This window comes from Gymnogyps californianus, chromosome 1, assembly GCF_018139145.2.
Source record: "Gymnogyps californianus isolate 813 chromosome 1, ASM1813914v2, whole genome shotgun sequence".
NCBI lineage: Eukaryota > Metazoa > Chordata > Aves > Accipitriformes > Cathartidae > Gymnogyps > Gymnogyps californianus.
In genome coordinates, this window is record NC_059471.1 from 130,132,760 (window position 1) to 130,158,116 (window position 25,357).

The 25,357-nt window shown below is 48.8% G+C and overlaps 1 protein-coding gene across 1 annotated transcript in view; it reads right to left on the minus strand.

The window, feature by feature from the left end:
* FSTL1 (follistatin like 1) overlaps positions 1-12,474 on the minus strand; it is a 56,368-nt gene extending 43,894 nt beyond the window's left edge. The window contains exons 1-2 of the mRNA XM_050904825.1: positions 12,421-12,474; positions 12,238-12,297 (exon numbers count right to left, since the gene is read on the minus strand). Of these exons, the coding sequence (XP_050760782.1) occupies positions 12,238-12,297; positions 12,421-12,423 (63 nt within the window). The 5' untranslated portion in view covers positions 12,424-12,474. The remainder of the gene's footprint in view (positions 1-12,237; positions 12,298-12,420) is intronic.
* Positions 12,475-25,357: the final 12,883 nt, after the last annotated feature.

The window sequence follows — 25,357 nt, forward strand, 5'->3', positions numbered from 1 at the left end:
ACGCATTTCCTCGCTACCGTGCCTAACGCATTAGCAGACTACGTTAGCTGCTCTCCCCAGCCTGGAAGCCTGTGCGCTCAAACTGGCCCACGAGCCTGGCAGCTGACTGGTCTGGTGAAAAGGGCCCTGCGACAGCAGGGACACAGTGCTCAGGGCACTGGTCAGGGAGCGTACAAGCTCTAGCAGGGCTCAACTGAAGCTGCCTGCCAGAGGACAGGCTCCAGCTGGCCACAGTGCTGTGACACGGCCCTTTGCCTATTACAGGGCATGAGCTGCCCTGAGCACGCATCCCCCTGGCCCCCAGCCCAGTTAAATCTCACCTGTGGGGTCAAAAGGGTCAAGAAGCCTCTAAATATTGAGCTTGAACTTGAGCGTGTATTATAGGAAACTCAAAGCCAAAGCTTTAGTCGCTAACGACAGCAGCACATTTGCGTACTGTGGGAAGACTCCTATTATGAAAACCTCGCCAGCTATGCTTCCTGATGCTGTGTGGGTTAATGTATATAGCTCCCTAATACTAAATTAGGGCTCATACTGCTTTTGTCTTTCTTCTTTTTACAACTTATATTGCCCAAGGCTGTACGAGTTCCCAGTAACGGCGCATGGAGATGCCCTGTCATCACGTGGTGAGGGAGCACTAACAGACTGGAAAAGGGGATGCAATGCATGGAGACCCAGTACTGAGCAGGGGATTAGGAGACATACCTTACCAGGGGACGGCTTGAGGAGCTCAGACTGTTTAGTTTGCCAAAGGCAAGACTGCGATCGGTCCTTGTCGCAGACCACAGTTACAATGGTGGGGAATAGATGCACAGTACTAAAGGCCTCTTCTGTTTAGCAGATTAAACTCAAGATTCAGCATCCGGAGATCAAAACCAGACAAATGCAAGCCAGAAATGAGGTGTAACAGCATGTGGGTAATTAACCACTGCAGCAACATTCCAAACAGTGGTATTTTCCATTTGTGGTAATTACTTAATCAAGACTAGATGTTTTTTAAGACACGCTTTAGAGTCCAGAGCAAACGGAATTAATCAAAGAGCTGGATATATGGGCTGTATTAAGCAAGAGGGCAGAAGAAGTAAAGCACAATAGCTCCTTCTGGCCTCACCATCTACTAATCCATGGGGAAAATTGCCCCTTTTAGTGTCAGTGGAGTTGGTACACAGCCATATTTTTAGTGACAAGACATGCTGATGTTTACATGGAATAGTAATAATAATACGTTGTGTTTTACCCACACTTCTAATCTGAAATTCTCCAAGCTCTTCACCGTCACTATGTCAGTAAGCCCGACAACTCACTGGCTGATGAAATGGCATTATCATCCCCCTTTCATCCGGCTTGAACTTTCTCAGAGTAGCTAATCATCTGCTTACCATTTACATGGGAAATAGGCTACCTGTGATCTTGGACACCTACTTTTAGGCCTCTTGGTGAGAGAACATTCACATGGGCGCCTTGCAGAAGATCTCGAGGTGGGAAGTGGCTCAGCACACAGAACTGCTCAGCAGCTGCCTACTCCAGATGCTCATCCCCAGTATATACTTTATAGCACTCAAAAACTCTGTATAACCTCCCTAGAAAAATTCTGGTAACAATGTACTTTTTAAGACCGGAAGTCAGCAGTTAAAATGTTTGTGTGTGAGAGTGAGAGAGAGCGAGAATGTTTCCTAGTTGTTTTAACAAACATCTTCATATATGACAGACAGACCAAAAAAAAAGTAATTTCCATTAGTTACCATGACAACCAATGGAAATCGCTAACCCATCTTCTCTCCCTTATCAACCTTTGGCAGACCTGTCAGGGAAAGCAAGCAACTATGCCCCGTGTAAGATTCTCTACTTAACTACAACATATAGCTCACAGGGAAATCTACATTGCCACAATGTCAAGTGCTCCCCTTACAGCACATCTCCAGTTTGTCTCCTCTGAGCTACAAATGGCTGGAGAGACGCTTGCTGCTCCCCTCCAAGAGCAAACACACTCCAGAAATGCAGTCCCTGCAGTGAGACACTCCAGCTCTCCCACCTTATGCCGATCCTCTCTCTCTTTGGCTCCATAAAAAACATTCAGCCATCTCTTCCTTCCCATCTCTGGGCCATCAGCTCACATCTTAAATGTGGCCTGTACAAGCCCTTTTTGTACATCTTTACTGCCTGGCAAGAAATTGCTGTATAATTCCGGTCCACATTTTATCTCCGTTCTCCTCACTATTGTTATTGTTGTTGATAAGGATAATGACCCTCTGCAGTGCCGGCTGCACCTTCTACATGACAGCTTTTAAACTTTTCTTAACAGGAATGCATTCTTCATAAACTCTCCTGAGAGGCAGAGCACCATCATTATCCTTATTTTACAGATGTGAACACCGCAGCTCAGAGGAATTAGGTGCCTTGCCCAAAGCCTACATACAAATCACGGCATGATGCTAAGAGTGAGAACAAATAGGTCTGGAGAGAAGAGTCTGTTTGCGTTTTCTTGATGTCTACAGGCTCTGAAGTTATTTGAACCACATATGCTCAGAGTCCCCTTTAGTCCCTCCACCCTGCCAAAACCCCACAGCAAATAAATATAAATCCGGAAAAAAAAAAAACCAAAAACCCAACAGTTGTGTCTGTTTAATGCCGGTTTACTGTTGACCTTGTATGTGCAGCCAGGACGGCCTAACTCACCCCAGCGTCTGGATGTGTGCTGCTGCACTGCAGAAGAGCTTGGCAGTGATTTGTGAGGAGGTATTAACACCCAGCTGTTCTCCTGTCTCTTTCGGTTTTCACGTGCACAAAGTTAGGAGTGGCCCAGGCACTGCACTGACACCGTGCGGTTTCAGGCTATTCATGTACCACAGCAAGATTCAACACTCATCCAGGAGGATCCGAAATCCCCAAATAATCCACATCGATTGCAAATTTTGCTGCATTCTCCTCCACTCCCCCATCCCAGGTCTGGGTTGCAGGAGTTACCAGCAAGTTACTCTGTAACAGGGCTGAGTAAGGTGGCTCTGTGTGCACGCGTGTACGTGCACACAGGGTGTAACAAACCATGTTTTGTGCCCCATGATTAACCATGCTTTGGCTCAGTTTCCTCCACGACGTCCTCCTGGGGGACTGCACACAGCTCTGAGCGCCAAAGAGGGGAGGACAAGCCATAAAGTGCAAAGCCGAGCAACAACAAGCTGTTCTACAAGCTGCTTCCCTGAGATTCCTGTCTTGAGGCTGACTGCATTTGGTGGCTACAAAGGTAGGAACTACGATCAAACACTTCTCTGGTCTGTAGTAACAGCTGATCTCACGCTGCAGCTTTTCGCTCAGGTAGGGCAGTAACTACTGCACCACAGTGCCTATTTTTACAAAACTTAGAGGAACATAGTATCTTGTAAGAAATTAATATACTTCACTAAACATGGCTGAAACTGGCTGTTGGGTTTAAAAGTTATTTGAGGAGGTTCAAAGGTACCAACAAACAGAGAATAAGATCACATAAAGCTCCATTTCTTTAGGCAGCCAGGGAAAAATGTTCTGCTTTGACAGAAGAAAGGGAGCTACAAGGAGATTAAAAGAGGTGGGCTAAGCATGGAGCTGAGGGGCTGCATAAACCGGCTACATGTACAAGGTGGAGATAACTGCATGGAGTAGGCACTGATTATCATTGAACACGGGGGCATAATTAGGACCGTTGGGACAGAATAAAAAGATTAATGGTCTACTTGCTCATAGAAGAGGACCATGAAGATAAACTTATTGACTTTGAGATACTCCAGAGCATGGTATCATTTTTCACGGAACACGAAGGGGGCACCACTTATCGGGGATATGTAAAACTGGATTTGACAAGACACTAATGGCTATGGTTTGTACAAGCAGCTACTAATCCCAGGGCATGCAGCAATACCTTGTAGAAGAAACAGTCTGTTTTTCTAAAGGGGGATGCTTTGAATGACCTCGAAAAGCATTATCACGTTTGTCGCTAGCCCCTCTGAAAAGCTTGGCGAAACACATGGGCTGCGGGGAATCATCCTGCAAGCGTGCACACGTCTTCCCACGTACACTTCTCAGGTGAACAAAGACCTGAGGACATGCCTCTCACCCTCCTGAAAGTGCTCCTTTCAGCTAGGCAGGGCTGGTCACACTGCCCCATCCATAGCTCAGCAGCTGATGCAACCAAGGAGGCACCGTGAGTAGCCACCGATGTGTGCCACTGGCCACACTGCGGCCCCAACCCTGCAGCAGGTCAAACATGGGAATGCTCCTTGCCATGGACAGCACAGGCCACCTGCCCAGCCCTGGTCATGAGAAGGGCAATGTGCTGCTTGCTGAGCAAAGCTCAGCACATGAGCAAGCCGAGGCACTGAGGCTCGCTCTTTAACTGCGGAGTGGGTATAAATCAGGCAGTTAAAATAAAAAAATAAAAAAAGTACTCCCTCCTTACCCTACTCCTCCTGATTCTTACACATCATCCGCTACCAATGGGTCCAAGCCCCAGTCCTGGGGACATGAGAAACAGCGCTCCATGAGAAATGGAACCTCTGTTGCAGCCTGACTTCTCTGTTGTCTGTCTGCAGGGCAAATGGAGAAGGGGAGCACCGCCTGAAGATTAGGCTGATACTACTCATGTGGCATTCATTGCCTTGGGGCTGGAATACCCCAGAGCTTGCATCACACGGAGCAAACACGCTGTCCTCAGACAAGAATACCGCAGCTTTTCTGCCAAGTTGAAGGCGATGCCTTCGACATGAATGCTTGGTCCCCTGCCACCTTAATCTTCCAGAGCCCTGGGTTTGAATGCGCGAGCTGCAAACCAGAGCTGGGTCACAACCTTTTTGGTTGTCCCTGAGGAATTTTACTCACCCAGACAACAAAACGATCCAGACATAGCAAAAATTCCCCGAGGAAATCACTTCCTCCTACATATAGGAAACGAGACAACAATTCCAATCCCTCATACTTAAGCTTCCTCAAACATAAACATGAAAAAGTGGCCAAAACTCAGGAGGGGAAAGAAAGTCCCAGAGCAGCAAGGAGTACATATGCAAAGAGTTACGTCATGCAGAAGGAAAGCTCTTGGCTTTGGGCTACAATTACCAGTGCTTAAATGGCAGGGGCCGCTCTAGCATGGAGGGGGCCCCCCCTCCAGGCACCGTCCTCCAGATCGATTCACTGTCGGGAAAACGGCAACAGACTCTGCTGTCAAAACCATCCGCGGACAGCGTGGCGCTGGAGGCCAATCTGGCAACTGGCCAGCGCCTGCTGAACGCTCCCTCTTCCGTCCATCCAGGAACTCCTTGTTCTGCCCCTCGGACACTCAAGTCCCGAAATGCCTCGCCCTGGCAGCGGGGTGACCAGGAAAGAGCGGCCAAGGGCAGCGTTTCTGATGGCAGGAGGCACGCCCAGCCGACAGGCTCCTGCGTTAGGACAAAGTTCACCAGTACATCTCTCCATCAGAGGCAGGTACCTCTGCCAGCCCACCCCTGCTTGCTTCCCTCTTAGCCAAGATTTTAACATCCTCTTCTCCCCTCCCCTGACTTGGAAGACTTGAGAAGACTGTTTCAGGCTTGAGTCTTACTCCTGCCACAGGCACCTCTGCAGCAAGTCCTTCCACTACCTCCCTAGGTCTCCTCACAGATAGAGAAACAAAGAAGTTGTTTCTGGCTACAGACAATCTTTGAAGCTATCACTATTTCTTGAAAACTTCCATTGTGGGGAAAAAGTTGATTAAGCATGGAAAGCTCTACCAGCATCCATATTCCCAAGGCCTTTTGATCCTGTCCAAGGACTCTGAGCAAGGAGCAGGGATGGGATCAGGAGGAACATGTACTGGCTAGGGACAACCAGCAGTGGGTGACAAATAGCTGTCCAACCGGTCCTTCTATGCTTGGAGTATAAGGTGTGCAAATCCTCGCCTCCTACCAATGAAACCCAGCTGCTTTGCCTTGGTGTTTTTATCTGTTTCTCTCCATTGTTCCTTCAAGCTGGTTTGTTGCTCTTTGCACTGCAAGGCCCTCTATAGAGATACAATCAAGAGGAAAAAACCCAAATTCATATGCTTATGGCTTTACTGCTGTGTAACAGAGCTGCAGAATGAAATGAGGGAAGGATAAAGGAGAAGGAACAAGAAGAAAAGCTGGTTACTATGGGGTCCATTACATTGCATTACAGTATTTAGAGAAAGTAGTTAGAGGCCCATCTCTGGGACAGCAGTTGACAGAGTACAGCCAAGGGAAACGCTGTACAGAGAGCCATCCTGTAATGCCCATACAGAGATGAATGAGATGGGTTCTAACAAGTCTTTCCTCTCAACCTCCTGGTCTTCCTGGTACACTGGGTATTCTCCTCAGAAGCACAGGAGAACTGGCACCCTCTCCCCAGTGAGACAAAAAACAGATTCCAGTCTTCAAGCAGTGTTTAGTTTCTTCTGCCAAAATATTTGCTTAGTTGTCAAACAGTGGAAATGTGGGATCCACCTACAGCTGAGCTAATGAGATACCAAATCCCTCCCCAATCATCCACCCCAAACCCCTTGTTCTTTCCAAATGTGTTGGTCCAAGAGGAACCTCCAAATTGTTTCCAGGTTATGGACCCACTGATGCACTCCAAACAAGGTGTGGGTGTCTCAAGAAATTCCACATATGCAGACTGGACCATGAGCTTGCTTTTCTTCATCATCTCTCACAGGCAGCCTACATCTAATCCACTGCCCCAAGCAACCACAGGCTCAATGTCAAAACCAAGAGGTACAGTGTAATCAGCGAGAGAGCTAAGGCATAGAGCAGGTAGTAAGATTTCACAGGAACTTAAAAGAACTTCACTTCTGGGTAGCTGGTTTGCACAGCAGAGAACGGACACAGTAACTCATTACTGCTGGCTGGTGTCTTCAGCCCAGATCAGAACTGGAGCACACTTGAGAGCAAGTAGTCAGAAAATGCCATGCAGCTGCTGCTTGTGCTACAGTTATCTGTGCTTTAATACAGCACCGAAGCCTCCAGGCCTGCTTATCTGCCATTTGTTTATTTACTGATGCAACGCCTAGGAATTGCAATCAGAGCCCCGTACTCGAGAGCAAATAAGCCCCTGATCTAACCAGCTCACATCTAACTTATTACACTTGCTGCGGCAAAATCTACAACCTCTGGGAAAGTCGAGATGTATATAACGCCATGCCTGCTACCCAGACACAGCTCTGGAAGGAAGTATGCTTCACAGCATAACAGCAGCCTGCTCTTATCTTTTGCTAAACTCAGACAGACAACACTGTGAGGGATAGACCTCTCCAAAGAAATGCTGGTTATTCACAGATTAGCTTAGACATTGTAGTACAGCAGAAGCCGACCCCCCTGCAAAGACAGATGCAACCCAGCTAAATAAGGCATTTCTGGGAACCAATCTCATCTAGCTCACAGGATATGTCGCAAAAACACAGCCTGGTTAATAGGAGTCTCATGAGCCCGGAAAGACACATCTGGCTGAGATTTGTGACAAACTCTCTTCTGTACAAAGAGAAACATTCCCTAGTTCATGTAACACCACACAAGAAAGATCAAAGGTGCCCCGGTGCCTCCTGATGGGTAAGCAGCTGTACCAATAACAGCAGCTGGAAAATGCAACAGGAGACTCTCAGCCAGTCCTTTCCTCCTGTGCTGGGAGCAGAGCTGCCTCCCAGGCAGCCCCCAGCAGCAGCCCCCTGTTAATTACCGGCAAGGAATTTGCACTCTGGCAGATAAAGTCATTCACTCAGCTACAGCGCAATTGCACAAAGCAGGTCGGATCTGACAGCAGCTCCATCTGAGAAGCAGCATCAGGATGCCACGCACACGTATGTGCTACGTGACATCACTTCTGCTTCAGAGCTTGTGCCACGCACGCTGCTGCTTGGAGGTTATGGTCCCTTCAAAACAGCCGGGGAGGTTGTTTAAACACTCATACATGGGGCATTTGGCCAGCGACTTCAGCACAACACGAGGTGCCTCAGACAGAACTGCTTGGTTCGTCTCCCAGACTCTGATCCCTGGGACCATCCACAGCACAGCAGCTGCCTGACGGCACAGCATGCGCCTTAAAAAACAGGCTTTGCATAGATGAACCTTTGCTGTGTGCCCAGGGTAGAATCACTTCTTCTCTGCCTCCCCATTTAAAATACGCTTATTGCCTTAAGGCGCAACTCCAGCAACGCCTGGTCTGGCACTCAAGCCCAGGATTTCAAGGAGGAAGATGCCTATCACTCCAAAACCAGCTCAAGGAGAAAAATGGATGCAATTTTTCCTTCCACTGAAGATGTGCCTGCTAGACTAGACCTGGGAAGCTAGTTTTATTACATTAGTGGGTTACATGAGACTGCTGGGTTTTATTGCACAAAGCCAGTGCATATTAAAAACAGCCCGAGTTACCCACATGATTGGCACCACAGTGCCTTTTCTTTCCACTGCCATGGACAAAATATCAGTGAGACGAGGACTGAACTAGCCACAAAGTCTCTATCACTAAATTTCAAAGGCAAATGGACCCTTCTTAAAATGATGGCCTCAGGGCCAAATACAGCTATGCAATTACATCAGGATCTCAACTTTAATTTATTCAGTTTCATTTATTAAGACAGCAGTTTTTAGTTTCACCATTGCAAAAATGTGGGGAAAAAATCTAACCAAAGCAAGCTAATGATGCTGGCCAGACTGTGTGAACAGCCCAATGGGAGAAAGTACACCAGGCTTTACGAAGACCAGTTGAACTCCCAGCTCCATCTCTGTCTCCCCTGGGACACACGAGCACTCTGCTGGCAGAAGGGGCACAGGTCTTGGAAGGGGTTGAGTGTTGCCCTCCCTACATGCAAAAGCAGTCAAGTTGCATCGAGAGAAAGCGCTCAGGTGAGTTAAGCAAACAGGATTTAGCCGAAACCTTTGTCTTTTCTCTCCCCCGTAACATCCCTTTTCGGCTTTGCACATGGAAAAGTGACACTGAGGGAAAAGGAGGTAGAGTGAAAAAAATTAATCCCAGGGTTACAACAGATGTAGACACTGCAAACACTGTGCTATTAGAAAAGGTTATAAATCTGCCTCCAGATGCTTGTCACTGCTGTGTTGCCCGGTGGTTATAGCCCCCTCAGATCTGTCAGAAGATCTCCTCGCAAGAGGAGAGCCTCTAGCCCTCCTCCTCTAGCCCTTTTTAGCCAAAATGAGACAAGTTAGGTTAAACTGTTTACATGACTCTTTCCAAAGGCTGGCTCATTTGGCCAGAAATGGGTTAAGGATAGTTCAGGAGAACAGCTACAGGTCCCAGAGATTAATCTGAATGGCCAGAAAACTGGCAAGGACCAGGGGGCGGGCCAGGGCAGAGACCTCTCCTCTTGGCAAGGCTGGATTCAGGAAAGGACTTCTGTCCACAGCCCGCACCAATATACTCATCCTGGCATAAGCCTCTTTGCTAACATCTAAAATTCATGGTGAAAATAACTTTCTTGATGATTCTGAATCAGGTTTAAGCCAAAAAATGAAAAAAGAAAAACCCTCACTCTTATTTTGAAATAAGTATCCTGGTGGGACATATAACAATGCTGGTATAATTACAGTGGTACCACCAGTGGAAGGGTTCCCGCACACCACCCTTCAGGCCTGACGGACACAGTCAAACAGTGACTGGACTCCTCTCCAGTGTTAACTAGGTAACTTGCTCCAGCAGGATATGAACAACTGCTTAACTTTTAATACATTCATCAGACATTTCAAGCCTCTCCCTTTTCCTCTATCGCGACAGATGCTTCCCAAAAATCACTCCGTCTGCTTCGGAAAGCCCCAGCTAAGAACACAAGCAACTTCACCTCTGTAGCATCCCTGTTAATACGAGTGAACGGCTGCCTCGTTGAGAGTCTGACCCAGGAAGAAAGAGAGAAAAAGGGCTGTCTGAAGCTGGTGGCCGGCTTCCATCCGAGGAGTACAGTTCACCGTCTATTGCTCTTGTGACTATTACTGATCTGGGCCAAGAAAAGCTCCCAAGTTTTGGCACGTCTCAGATTTTCCAGTCTGCACAAAGTCATGCCAGGAACATTTACTGAAGCAATTTCTTTCTTTCTTTAAAGACTCTAATTATGCACCTAACAATGTTGTAGAAGTGAGTGTTGTACAAAAACTGCAGTACAGTTCAAATATAGTTTTGCCGACAAAAGGATTAGAAGCTTAAGGTTCGGTGTTAATATTCCAAACATACTGAAAGGCACAAAGTGCAAACTGCAGCAGAAACAGAGGAAATAGAGAGGTTATCACTTCCAAAATCTGGAACAGGGAAAACCACACAGGAAAACGCCATAGTAACCTTACTAAATGCCAGTGATGCAGGAGAGTGGTAATAAGAAACATTTAGAAGGGGGCACCATCAAAGCTGTCTCTGAAATGCAAGCAGCTCACCTTCAAGCACAGCCCACTCCCTAAAAACCAAGAAGGTCTAGATATCCCAGAAGGTGGGATACTACCTGTAAGTGGACTGATGGTCACCACTCGGCAGCTACCAGCAACAATGCATCAAACTGAACCCCAAAACAAAAGTCGTCTGAGGTGTCAATTTTCCCTGAAACCAGACCCAAACCTCTGTCATCACTCTCAAGTTTTGCTGAACTTAGACTGGAATCGAACCAAAATGTTCACTGGTTTGACACCTGGACCATTACTCCTGAAAACAGTCAAATCATTCATTTATCCACTCAAGCATGAACTGGCCTTTAAAATCAAGTTTTGTACGTTTTTCTTACTTTCAGTTTGCAGATGAGGCACAGAGACATGACAGTACTTAGACCTTGGAAGCCATCCAGGCACTCCAAATTAGAGTACATTAGGCAAAAAGCAGGATTTAGCACTTTGATCATTAACATAATGTTAGCGGCACCGGTGAAATCAGAAATCAACGGCCAAACACATCTTGACTATGTTTCTCTGGGTTACTGACTCCAAGAGGCTTTACTCAGACCAGTGCCATCACTATTTAGCTGTTATCATCATTTGTCTTATGGATGCACAGCTGTGCACTTCCTTCCTACAGAGGTCTTGCTGTATATTGACCAGAACTGGTTAAGGTTTATTTAGGGTTCCTAAGAAAATGAATAAAACTGATCTGGCTTTTTCAGGACAGTGCTGGAGAGGATGCGTGGAAATGCTGACTACGTAAGTATGTCATGCCTTGGGAAGAAAGTATATTACAATATTATCATGTACAGGCAGATGTGAAGCACTAGCTCACACTACAGCTCAGTCCCGCTCTCCTTGATTTTCACGATAGCCACGATTAGAGCTATAGCTTGACAGTGTTGGCTCGCAACCGCCCTGTCTCACCTCCGCTCCTCACGTGCCCCAGCGTTTGCATTGTTCATCCCTTCAGCGAGCAGCTGGCAGTTGCGGGGAGTTCGCCGAAGAGCTTTGCTTACGGGGACAGAGCAACAGCAGCAGGCTTCACCCTAAACCCCCCTCTTTCCCATAACCCGGGCAGTGCAGTCCACGGGTGGGAGGCAGAAAAAGAGGGAACCGTACGCAGGAAATCAGACGTGTTTATGCATTTTTTTGTGCAGAGCCAAATTGTGATGCTCTAGGGTGGGTCTCGCCATCTGGGAGAAATATGTAGGGAGAAAAAATGCAGGCGGGGAGGACGAGCCACCCCCCGCCCCCCGAGCGGGACCGCTTCCCTCCGAAAGCAGGCTCGGCCTCCCTCCCCAGCCCAGCTTGAGTTCATTTTCCTCAAATCACTTCCACATTTCCTCTGCCGTAATTATCAAATATTTTGTTTCTGACCTCACTTTTACGGAGGCCGCCGCAACCGGGAATTCAGGCACCGTTTATTTTCTGTCAACAGAGCTGGGGGGTTGCGAGTTGGGGGCTTTCAATGGTTTTCAATGTCATTGCAGTAAAAAAAGGGAAGAAAGAGAGAGAGAGAGAAAGCAAGAGCGGGAGAGGAAGGGGGCTGCCCAGGGGAGCCCAGCCCGGTGGCAGGCTGGGGGGAGCGGGGGCCGGCCCGACCCGGCCCGGGCGGGGACGCAGCCCCCTCGCTCCCACGGAGGGGTCCGGCGGCCCCGCAACTTCCCTCCCGCCCCGGCTGCTACTTTCCCCCGTCCCGGCTGCTCCCCCTCCCCGCTCCGGGGTGCCGTCCGCAGCCCGGCGGCGCCGGGGATGGGGACGCGATGGAAAACGCCAGAAAGGGACCCCCGCTCCCCCCCCCCCCGCCCGCCCCTCTCCATCCCGGCCCGCCCCGCCGCCGGGGCCCCGCGCCTACCTCGGCTCGCAGGCGGGCGACGGCCAGCAGGGCGCAGAGCAGCGGGAGAGTTTTCCAGATCTGCAAGAGAGGGAGCGGGGAGGGGGGGTGGGTGGAGGGGGGTGGCGGTGAGCGCGGGCCGGGCCGGGGCTAGCGGGGCCGGGGCCGCCGCCGCCAAACTTCCCGCCGGGCGACCCCGCTCACCATGCTGTGGGCGGCTGGCGGCACCGGCAGGGCAGGAGGAGTTGCGGAGGCGCCTTCCCCGGCTCCGGCTGGCTCGGGAAGGGGAGGGCTCCCCCTCACCCCGACCCACCAGCCCGCGGCTCCACCCCCGGCCCGACCCCCGCCGCCTACCCCCGCCCCGGGGCCGGCTCCTCCCCGGCCCGCCGTGAGGGAGCGGCCCCCGCCCGGACCCCGGCGCCCCTCGGCGGTGCCCCCGGCCCTCCCGCCGCCGGGCCCCTGGGCAGCCCCACGGGGGACCTCGGCGGCCTTTGAAGGCCGCTGAAGGCTGAGGGGCGTCCAGGGGACTCGGTGCGCCTGTGGCCGGGGGGCTCGGTTCCCCTGGCCCAGCGAGTGCCCGAGGAGGGGGTTGCCGCCCCACACCGCCCGGCCTCACACCCCCGGCCGGGCAGAAGATGGGTCCAAGGAGGCCCCCTGAGCCCTGCACTGGTGGGGGTCCAGGAAGAGCGGGGGCAGCCATGCCAGGGCGCAGCTGCCCGCTAGCCTGGCCGAGAGCACCCTTCCGAGGTGGTCGCAGCCGCCCCCCACATTGTCGCAAAAAGGGGAAACTGAGGCACGAGGTGGCTTCTCTGCAGGCGAGGCGCTGTAGAAACTCACTGCCACCATGCTCCAGCCCGGAGGCCATGCTAAAATCCTGGCCACGGCTACAGGTGCCATTCGTGTCAGGATGCAGGGAGGTTTAAAAATAAGGGTTTAAGCCTGTACGCGTTAGGATCCAAATGGCATTGGCTGAGCAGAACAGGCAGCTGGGGTGTCGTGCCAGGCACAGGGGGCCAAAATCCCACCTGAAATGCCTGGTGGTGCTCATCTGTGTATAAATACTTGTGATCCTCTTGTTTAATCTCTTCATCTCTGAATTTCAGAAGCCTCTGGCAGCTAGAAGGCAGGATCCGACAACGCAAAGAGACTGGTTGTCCTGGGCACATACAGAAATCTCTGTTACAGCAAGCAACACCATGACACCAGTTGTCGAGGGCTTTTCCTCAAGTCTTGAGGTTGGTTGTAACCGAAAATGACACCACTGGCTTTGAAATACCATCTCACTCCATAACCAAGCATGCCCATAAGCCATCTATCTTCTTGCCCTGCTTTATTCTGTGCCCTCAATGCAGGCAGGTGCCATGGGAGATGCTGGCGTGTGTCCCCTCATCATTCACCAAGACCAAAGGTTATTCCAGCATCCTGCTGGAAGGAGAAATCTCTGGGGAAGACTTATTCTAGATCAGCCCACATCTGGTCTGTTCACAGCAGCTGTGCCATTTCTTTGTGATTCCTCAGGCTCTGCTTCCTCACTCTGTTTTGTTTTTAGGACTACTGTTACTAATTTTGCATTTATAAAGCATCCTCCCCAGCAAGTTCTGCTTCTGTCTGTGAGTGGTACTAGCCTATAAATCTATCCTGAAGAGATGTCTAATTATTTCACTGCTGATGCTGAGCAATGTGGTTTTCATTGTCTTTTTTTTTTTTTTTTTTAAACTCACCTTTCACAATGTACCTCTTTGTTTTGGAGTCATTGATTGCCTTCCCTCATGACACAGCACAGGCAGAGTTATGGCTGAACTCAGCTGGCCTCTAGTTTGCAGAAGCATCATAGGATCAGGCTCACCCTGAGTCACCCTGATGCGAGTGCCACGACAAGAAAAAAAACAAGTGGCAAATGATAAATAAGTTTTAAAAGATTCATCGATTTCTGGCCTCTTGACGCCCGGCTCTGCGCAAGCGGTGCTAGACGAGGAGGCTCTCTATTTCCAGAGGGTAACAGTGACTCATACCACTCTTGGGAACAGAGCACTAGCAGGGGTCTCCCAGCTCCCGCATTCCCTCCCTGTTACCATGGGCAGTCACCTCAAGTGATTAGCCACTGTGCTGGATTATGTAGGTCACCATGAGCATGGGATTTTTTCTGTGTAATCAAAGGACTGAATACAAAACACAAGGTAAAGGGTTAAATCCTCCATTCTGCGTTGGCATTCAGGTACACGAAAGTGTATTTCTTGAAGTTAGTTTTTATCATGTAGAAATGGGTAGAGGTGAAAACCAAAATGCATCTCTCATGCAAGCATCAGAGAGCATTACCACAGGAGGACAGGCACCCACGAGGGGAGAGAGGCATTTGTACAGCTACCCCCTTAAATTAGATAAAACTTGTGTGTGCAGATGAGGCCTGAGTATCTCTGGTAGACCGGGGAGAAACAGTCCTTAGCCCTTTGCTGGAAAGACGATGACAGTGATAGAGCTGGAGTTGTCCGTGGAAGCATGGATGTCTGCCGTGTCAGGAAACTTATCGAGGCAGGGAAAAGGTGTGTTATCTCTTCTGTCACAGGCAGCACAAAACTATCTCAGCACAGACACCACAGCCTTAACGCTGTGTACAAAGGCACACATTTTATAACCAAATACACAGTATCTGACAAACTGTTCACTTTTATTCCAAACTTTCACCATTTAAAACTGTAAACTGCAAAGGAGCAGTTTGTACTACCTGAGTGCACAAGAAATAAATCTGCCGGGAATCTTTGCTCTTTCATGATGGACCCATAACAGGGAGCTTCAATCAGAAGCACTAGAATAAGGGGAAAGCAAATGCATTTACAGTTGTGGTTTCAAGCTGTGGCCATAATGGATATGGTAATTCATCATTGCTGGCTACACAACCAAAGTAGTATCATAAAAACACTTTCAGCTAAAAGCTTCATTATAAGGGTGAATGATGCTTGCCTGAAATTTTGAAGGTTGCAACGCTCTGGTGGGCCAAAGAAATTGGGAATCATTGCTCTACAGGGAAGATGTTACTCTGTTACATACATCAGTATTTCATTTCTGCTGACACTTACTTTCCAATCACTGCTACTTTTAAAACAAACATTTTGTTATACATACGGGATCGCAAATTTTGAGATACACACACACATGTGCCCAAGTGGCCACGCAACCGAAATGCAGTAACAAGCCGTTGCCCGAGAAGCAGAGCAAATGAAGCCTGGACTCATGCAAGCGTACATCTCATGAGTGGATACATTCTCCTGTGTTTAATAAAGTGCAGGCTCCAACTACAGCTTTCTCCGTTCTTGGGTCACTGTCAACATCACTCCCCTGGACTCTCTGGTGTCTCATGAGGGTTACTCTGAAGCTGCAGCCTCTCCCTTATGACAGCATGTGCACACATATACACCCAAAGTTATTGTGTAAGCCTCATTTCCTAGGGAAACGAGGCTAAATGCATGCCAATAAATTACTTCTTAAGCCCTCACCCAGCCCTTGTGGCTATACCATGATATCACCCTCTCCACATTACCTCACTCCCATCCACCACCCACATCCTTCACGTCTCCTCCTTTCCCCCCTGCCATACGAAACATCAGCCCTAAGGGATGGAGTCGTGCTTGCAGCGTTGTGCTGAAGTCAGTGACTGCCCTGCCTGCACTGCATTTTAGATGACAGTTCAAGAAACCAAGTTGTTTGACAAGTGGCCTTCGTGACGGGGCAATAATCTATCCCGCTGAAGAGTAAGAAATTTGCAGCAACATTATTTGGTGGAATTAGGAGGCAGGGTATTATTTTTGAATAGCAAATGCATTAAGGTTGTAGCTGAGAAGGCTCAGCTCGCGTGGGACCGGAGGCATCCACATCGTCTTGAGCCACGTGAGAAGTGACTCCTCATGGGCCAGACTACAGGTCTGCACCGGTGCCTGAGGAGGGGCCAAGGAACACCTGGGCTTTCCCAGCAGAAACAGGCCAGGACTGCAAGACGTGAGGGGGAAGCCTAGAGCAGGGTTACACCCACGAAGGTGTGGGCGTCAGACCCGAATGAACACTAGGATGACTGCAAAGTTGGTGCGAGGGTCCCCAGGGCTGTCACGCCTGGATCACAGGGACACCTCACCACCTTGGGTGAGAACTCAGGCCTGCAGCAACCTTCTCCAGGTGTCCCCCTGACGTGGCAGTGCTGACTTCACATCACCCCCAGAGCGTTCCGTGTCCTGACTCCCCCGAGGAGCTTTACAAGGACCTTGCTCTCAGCCTGTGAGCAGGGAGTAGCGGGTTGGTAGGAGTGAATGGTGCATACGTGAGGAGGCAGCTTCCTACCCTGAATTTTGGGAGGATGCTGGATGACTCTCATTATCCCAGCTTCCAAAGTGCAACGCACCATCCAAACTTTTAAGTTGAAATAGGATGGGCCTCTAGCATACGTACCCAGCTGGGTGAACTAACTCAGGTCTAAGGCTTCTCTGGGTCAGGGAGAGTAACTCGGGGAGATACTTTTCCAACCAAAATTCAAACTCAGGTAAGAGATGTGTGGTTAACCATGATGTGAGGATACACACATGACACACAGATAAGTTAAATCTCCTTTTTTTACAGCACAGTTATTTCTCACATCCATATCACTTTCCTGTAGTTTGGTCACCTTCCAGCCTGCACTTTGTTAAATACAGCGAGTTTTTTTCTATTCTTCTAGCTTTGCTTTTTGCTTCATTTCTTTGCTCTTGTAATTTTCTTTCTCACTGTGGTTTCCCCATTCCTTGCTCCTGCTCCAGCTGCAGCATTTGTACTAATCATGATTGCTTAAAGACCTATTTCAGACCTGATGTAGTAAACTGCTGTACCTTCCCCCTTTTCCCGCCCTAGCAGATGTCTTTATTTTGCAGGTTTTACTGGGGACATTGCTAACCAAAAGGCACACAAGTCTGGCACTAGCAGGCTATGTGGTTTGTATAAAATGCATTCTCTAATGGTTAATGCATTTGATGGGCTTTTGGATATTCCATTAGCTAGAGCAGTAAAATGCCTAAATACCTTTGATAACCTGGCCCTTAAACTTTACTAATACTAACAATAATAATAATAATAAAAAATATAATAATAATAATAGTAATGAAAAGGAATATAACAAAAAAAAAAGAAAAAAAAAGAAATAAAACCCAAGGAAAAAAAACGGTGATGCACAATGCAATTGTTCACCACCTGCTGACCGATGCCCGAGCAGTGATCTGCTCCTCCCGGCCATCTCCCCCCCATTTATATACTGAGCATGACATTCCATGGTATGGAATATCCCTTTGGGTAGTTCGGGTCAGCTGTCCTGGCTATGCTCCCTCCCAGCTTCTTGTACACCTGCTTGCTGGCAGAGCATGGGAAACTGAAAAGAAAGACCTTAACTTAGGATAAGCACTACTTAGCAACAACTAAAACATCAATGTGTTATCAACATTTTTCTCAACTAAATCCAAAACACACTGTACCAGCTACTAAGAAGAAAATTAACTCTGTCCCAGCCAAAACTAGGACAGTGCTACTGCCACAACTTGTTGGATTTGAGTCTGACCCCAGAAAGCCCCTTAGAGCGAGGTCTGATAATGCAACAGGCAACTGCAGGAGTCTGGCAAAACAAGCCTCGAGACTGGCATCAAGGTCAGGTGAGTTGTCCACCATCCAGGCAGCTGAATGGGCCCATACAATTCATAGGATGGATTTCCTAGTGTGTAATGCTACATCACAAACCAGCATGCAGGTACATACTGCCATGGAGATACACTTCAAGGCAGAGTCCTGACTTGCCTCCACACCTGCTAATGTCACATGCACTTCACAGCGCATACTGTTAAATATGACATTATTCTCCATAAGTGAGGAAACAATCATCACTGCTTTCCACTTCCTTCCCCATTATCTCCCTCATTTTGCAGACACATTCACTGACAAGTTGCTAAGGTCGCTTCTGGTGGAGCACAGAGTCAAACCCAGGACTCTTCTGTGGCAGGATGAAATTTCAGCTACTTTGTCTTTCTGCATCATTGAGCTACAAAGATGTACTTGGCTCTGCCATGTTCCATGCAACGAGCCCAGGCACCCCATCCCCAACACGCTATTGCTGTGGAGCGAGCGGTTGTCGGCCACCGGCAAATCCCGATTCACACAATTAAAAGCACTTTCTCCATTAGCTGAAACAGTAGGGGGTTTGTGCTCATGAATGTAGCAGGAAATCAACCCAGGATGTCTTGAGCTCAGGCACAGGCCATTATAATCTATCAATTATATCACAACAAAACACAAGTGTTCCACATGCCACTCACTTGTCTCACCTCTCAATCGCTGCTGTCACACAGGGGCAAGCTTAACATTTGAATGAAATATCCAGCAAAATTTCCTGGAGGCACGCTAACGCCTGCCATCCTGCTGTAAAGAAGCAGGCGCTCTCTCTTCACCAACCAAAGGTCATCACTTGTGGCTTGGCTGTGGGACCCACAGCTCTTGACTACCAAGTCAGAGAGCCAAGTGCCAGAAGACCCAGAGGGCATTTCAAGGCGATGTGTTGATTAGCCCCCTTCCCACGCTCTCTCAGCCGTGCCCTTCTCCCCTCCCTGTAGCATTTGAATCCCCCTCAAGCACTGCTTGCAGCTGAAGCTGAAGAGTTGTTCCAGCGCTGGGCAGAGGAAGTGCTGTGGAAGAGCCCCTGGAGGAGGACGCTTCAGAGCACATTGAAAAACTCTCTGCTGGTAGGAGCAGACTGGTCGGGGAAATCAGCTTCTTCAAACTAAGGAAGCTGGTGAGAAAGGTCTGTCAGATCTCCCACAGCTGAGGCAACAGGGCTGGGTTGCACCTGGATTAATATGAGCATCACAGGAGATGCTGGGGTATGTGGAGCCAATCCCTTTTTGGGAAGGGAGGGCATGGACACAGAGCTAGTGAGCCTGGTGAGATGTGGGGGGATTTCGTGTAGAGGCTTTTGTGTGCCTCAGCACCATGCAATCCGTCTGTGACAGACGGGAGCTCAGAGACCTCTGAGGTGACCCTCTGCAGAGCAGCTCTGGGTATGTCTCCTAACCTGCATAATCTGTCCACAGCTGTGTGATGATGGAAACTGAGTGCACCTCAAGATGCCACCTATCCATTCAAACAATTGCCACAGCAGATCCTGGCTCTCAAGACTGTTACAGGACTGTCAGAGTGCACCTCAAACTGACTTCCCCCAGCTACCTCCTCCTTACCCTTACATTATACAGGTACAAAAACCTCTCATGGACTGTGCGGGTCAGGTGTATGGTTCAGAGGACAGAAGTTCCTGGGTTCTCCCACCCACACTCTGAATAATTTTGCTAGATATTTCTCATCCTCCAAGGATGGGCAACCCACTAGCAGAGAACATGCTCAAACACACTTAGCTATTTGTCCCAGCCCTTGGCAGAGCCTGGGATGCTTGCTAGAAGGCGTTCAGGAATTTTGCTGGCCAAAATGTGTTTAAGTTGTGTGAGTCGTGCCTGGGTGAGTGGGGGCCGGGTGTGGAAAAGCAGCTCTGTGAGTCACCAGGGGTCTGTGAGACCAGGAGGAGAGGTCCACACAGCCTTATTTAACTGTAGACTGTTGCGATGTTCAGTACACAGATTCAGGATGGCTGTTCTGGTGGTCTATATGAGAAAGCTTGGGAGTTGGCAATGTAAGTTTGGACAGCTGATCTAGGACACAAACATTAGCTCAGGGACTCTTATAAAATGAGAAACTGTGCTGTTAAGCAAGAAAATGTGCAATGTGTTAGTAAACACAGCTCACCCTAGAGACTAGCTCTTGTCATTGCTTAGCAATGCTATGAAATCATATATTCCCCTCCCAGCCCTGGGCTAGGCCATGGAAACCAAGGGGTTTTAGTTTTCCTCCATACAGAGGTGCAATGCCTGTCTTCAACCAGAGCTATCATTCCCTAGGAGATTCTACGCACCCTCAGCTCCACCACAGAGGCTGGCAAGTGCATTTGCTGAGCACCTGCAAATCAGGCTGTTGCATTAGGTTGTAAGTATGGAGAAAGTGTCTGACCTTAGACATCCATATTTGAACATGTTGGCCTTTAATTGCTGCAGCCAAGCTGCCCCAGTGGGTCAGGATTTATGCCAGACCTTTTACGTGTGAGAAGAGGATAAACAGCTGCAAACAAAGCCAATCCAAAGGAAAAGGTCACTGCTTTCAACCTGTGTGAGAGAGAGCTTTTGGATTGGAAATGTTAGTGACAGGAGGCAAAGTGGATAAGGAGCTGTGATTGCAAACTGAATGAGTTGTCCCAGGAGAATGGAAACTGGAAGAGCGGGGCGGGCGAGCTCAGATGTCGTACTCGCTACTCTGGGCCAGTGCAGTGCTGCAGAGACCACTGAACTACTTTAGATGGCAAGGCGAAGGAGGTGAGAGACACCTTTCTGGCAGAACAACAGACTGGAAGAGATGAGCAAAGCAAGCCATGAGCAAAAGGAAAGGATGAAAGCACCATCAGAGGGCTTGGAAAGGGGGACAGGCAGGTTCCAGCTGAACGGCACAGATTCGGAGGGGTCTGCCCAGAACTGGGAGGCTGCGGGTGGGGACAGATTCGCAGTGGAAATGTGGCATCTCCTTCTCGAATCCCAGCTGGACAACCGACGCTCACAAGTTCATTGCCTTTAACACTAGAGCGCTCCCACTTTTAGAAATGGAGTCTGTTCACTGAATCTGAACCTTTGACACCATTTAAATGTCTGTCCATGAGTTCCCACAGCAAGAGGTGCAGCCATTTAGCAATAGCTCTGGTAGAGCCCAAAATGCTGAATAAAGTCTCTCCACTGAACCCAGACCTCCAGTATCTTTCACAAGCTTACATCTATCTCCATTTAGCAAGGTATAAGGTCATCTGCGCCAGACAAAACATCTGGCTTGGCAGTTTTGGCTCCTGTGGGTACATATCCCAGTTTGGTGGGAGAAGCTCGACAGACAGGTGACGCAGGCAGGTCTGGATGGAGCCACGCTTTGTAACTCTGTCCCCCTGCAAGGCTGTACATGATGTACACAAGATCTGGCCAGAAGCTCTGGGGCGGGGGTGTTAAAAGCCTCTCCCACCATCCCACTCCCCAGGAAATGCAAACCTGGCAATGGCCTGGCTCTGAGTTAGTGTCGAGCCTGGAAATGACAAATTAACATAAGCTGTGAATTTACATACTTTTCAGCCATTTATGGCCTTGTCTAAGCCTAAATAAAAGCCACGGTCCCTGGAAAATTTGGGCCCGTTTGTCAGCGAGGCATTCCAGAGAAAACATCACGTGTTCGTTTCATGAAGTGAAATAAGATCTTTGTTCTGCATGCTTTTCCCCCCCTCCTTTTTCTGAATGAGGCAGTTTCGTCCGGGGATTACAAGCCAATGTTCCAATCCCTCACAGACGTTTCCCATTATCAGAGCTGCCTCTTGTCCTCCAAATCATTTTCCACAGGACTCCTGTAACTTAGGCTGGGAAACGAAGCCAAGAGCTCAGAAGAAAGGACCCTATTCCAGGCTGCTGACAAGACTGAAAAATGCTGCTGGGGTGTTGCTGGGACCACCCAGCCTGAAGCATCCTCAGCAGGGGAGCAGCTGAAAAAGATGCTAGTGGTGGGAGGAGGCTCACTCTACTGTGCAGCCATTTAAACAGCTTGGTAAATTAACTTTGATGAGGTATAATCACACTGTGTGGAATTGGCTATAGAGACTGGTGGTAGACAACTGTGACTGATGATTAACTCTGCAGCGTACAGCACAAAGGGCCTTTGTGTTGCACCCTTGAGACCTACTCATATTTTGTGAGATCCCCCAGTCTGGGGATGAAATTGCCCCTGCTGTAGAAAACTACCAAAGTTGGTTGAAGGAAGGGAAGGAAAACTCAAGCGAGGCTTTCTGTTTGGATTCCTCTTTCCTCTCCTCAAAGCATCATCCTCTGCTGGGGGGAACCACATGTATGTATGGAGCTTGGAGCTGGACCACCTACTTACTGCACTGACCCAAGCAACTCCCGTCCTGGAAACAGAAACCAGCTACTGGAATGGCATCAGGCTCCGCTCTGTAGACTCCCCGTCCCGTCAAGCTCAGCTGCAGAGGAGGTCACCAAGCCGGGAGGGCCCATCTGAAGAACCCACGAAGCCCCTTTCTGCATCCTCACATAACTTTGCCATTCTGGTCCTTGGAGTCTTCTGCTGAAGTTTTCTCCAAATGTCATGATCTCATCTGCCTTGAGAAGGAAAGTCTGCAATGCCTTATTTCATGTTCGCAAGAAAGTTAAGGAGCCGCTAGATGAGAACCATCCAGAAATGAAATTAGGTTCCCTACAGCACATACTTAGGGCCCCTTCCAGTCAACTCAGCTCTAGGAATTGAAATAAAGCTACAGCAGAGATGTAAAACAGATAATCACAACCACATCCTATATTGCTGCAGGAAGATTTGCTAGGACTCCTCTGTCAGCACCCTACGCAGGAAGCAGTGGGGCTCTGTTGTTCCATGAGCAAGGGCTGCCCTAGGACAAGGGAGGTCTGGGCAGAGGTATGCTATTCCCAATGCTATATTTTGCATTTTATCAGGCTATTCTGGGAAGCAAAAGGCATAGGCAGGCCTGGTTTCCAGGATCAGAACTCATGACCCCTACCTTCTGGACCAGACCTCATTTCAACTGGCTTGATGAGTTTGACTTATTCTCACTTGCAAGCCCCATGATTTCAACAAAAGTGTTGGAAAATTCCTCATCTCTCCCTTTTTGCCACCCTAAGCCTAGCAGCATGTCTCACCAACTCCAGGTACATGCTCCAAGCACCTGGCTAGGTGGCGAAAGATGGAGCGCAACTACTTCCTTGGCAGCTGTTTGCAGAGCTGAACTGACTATCAAAGTGAAGGGGATGTGATCTGAGCACCTCTGCCAGGCTGGGCCTCCATGGCGATTTGGGCGGTCCTGCAGAATCACCGAAATGCTGGCTTGGAAGTGACCTCAGTGGTCGTGTAGTTCAGCCTCCTACCTGAAGCAGGGCTATCGCCAACACGCATTTGGTTGACCATGCCTCTGTCTGGCCAAATCATGAAAATCTCTGCAGATGGGGACTCCACGACCTCCCTGGGCACCTGTTCCAGTGCTGCAAGTGAAGCCTTTAGTGTTTTCCTGTCCTCCCTAAACTTACCCTCACGCCCTCCTATGTCCCCAGACATGGAGGTTCCTCAACATCTGTAGGGGTCTCCATATGTAGGAGATCAGTGATGTGAAATGGAGCTGTCGACTGACCTGAGAAACTTCCCAGACCTGGATGGATCTTGGCCACAGATGACCTGAGTCACTGCCGGAGACTCTGACACTACAGTCTACTCAACATCAGGAATTACCTTGAATTTAGGCTATGGCTCCAAATTAGGAGTTATGGTCATTATATAGTTTTGTATTCAGGCATTAATAGTGTAAACTTGCTACAAACCTAAAAATAACCTAAAGTGCTGACTGAAAATGCATAACTAACTACATTAATTCTTTTCTACAAATTCCTCCATTTGCATTTCTTTCATTAATAGTGGGTAAATAGGCATTCGACTGCGCAAAGCCACCTCCTGCTCCTGTTCTCCTGCTCTGATCATGCATAAGGTTGGTTAAAGGCCTCTTTTTTTTTTTGAGCACAGATACAGCAACAGTAGGAAAACCTGGCAAATTTAGCTAAGACTAATGGTGTACTGCTTCACCCAGCTGATTCTCCCTCCCCTTCGGGGGTCGTATCTTGTTCTTTGTTTTCTTGCAAACATTATACTGCAATGGTAAGGTAAACAAAATTAAAAACAACTTAGTTACATTGTTCGGTCAGAGCAAAGATCAGACATTTTCCCCAAAGCAATGGTGATTTTTCCTTGGCTGCCAAGAAACGCTGCCTGAGTGAAATCTGTTTTGAACAGATGAGACACTCTGGTAAGGAGGTGATAGATCATTTGTCAGTTCACACATGTTTAAGGAGAGATACGGGATGCCCAAGGAGAGATATCAGCTATTGCAACCAAGAAGCAAGAACAGGGAATAGGGAAAAAAGGGGAAAAACAAAAGGAAATACTGATGTTTCAAAAAAAAAATGACAGAACTGAGGCAGATAAATGGGGAGAATTCAGATCTGGAGGGATGCATTAGAGAGTGCAAAGACAGGAGAGGTGGTAAAAGCCATAGAAAGGAAAGAACTGAAAAAAGTTTTATCTGTCCTTCAGTGGGAGGGTGATACGTAGTGAAGTAAGAGGGTAGTTAACAGAACTAGATCACACGACCCACCTGCATGGGATCTTGTTCTTTTAAAAACATTGTGTTTCTTTACATGTCGATGTCTTAATCACTGGTCCGTGTACAAAAGTTCAGGGTTGGGGTCTTGCTGTCCTTTCAGGTTGCACAGTATGCACAGGTTGCGTATGCAGGAGAGCCACGCTGATATCCACTGAGCTCCGTAAGGCGTAGCCTGGAGGTACAGCCCGTGCAAAGCCGTTTGCAGAGCACCTTCCACGGCAGCTCCAAGCTGGGAACTGCCTCCCTCATTTCGGGAGGACACCTCTGACAACACATTGCTGAGGCGGTACAAGGGCAGGGGGGTCACGGATGCTTTTGCTTCTGGGCAAAGGCTCAGCTTCTGTAAATCTCAGAAACACCGGACTATGCAGATAGCAAGACAGCAGAGGGCACACTGCAATCACTGCAGGTATGGGTTGGCCACACAGTAAGCACACATAGATGTCTCCTGATGTACCACCGTTCAGGGAAGAAGAAGAGTCTGTCATCCAGAGGAGACAGACATCAGCCCACAAAAAAGGGGAGGGAAGAGAAAGGGAAGTGGGGAGCAGGGGTGTCCTAGCTGAGGTGACAGCACACGGGCTGGCAGGGGCCACGTACGGAGCTCCTGAAGAGCAACGGATGTGAGGGGGTCACTTGGGGTTTCACTGCAATGCAAGGGACAATCTGAAATATCCTTCCATGTCCTGATGGTTCAAAGCATTTCAACTTGGCAAGACTCTCATCTGTCCCATCCTCCAGAACAATAAAGTAAAAAAACCCAAAAAACAACAGCAACAACAACAAACCCCCATGCTGTGGTATCAGGTGGACACCCACCGAGAACAACAGTGGGGCCGCAGCCTTTAC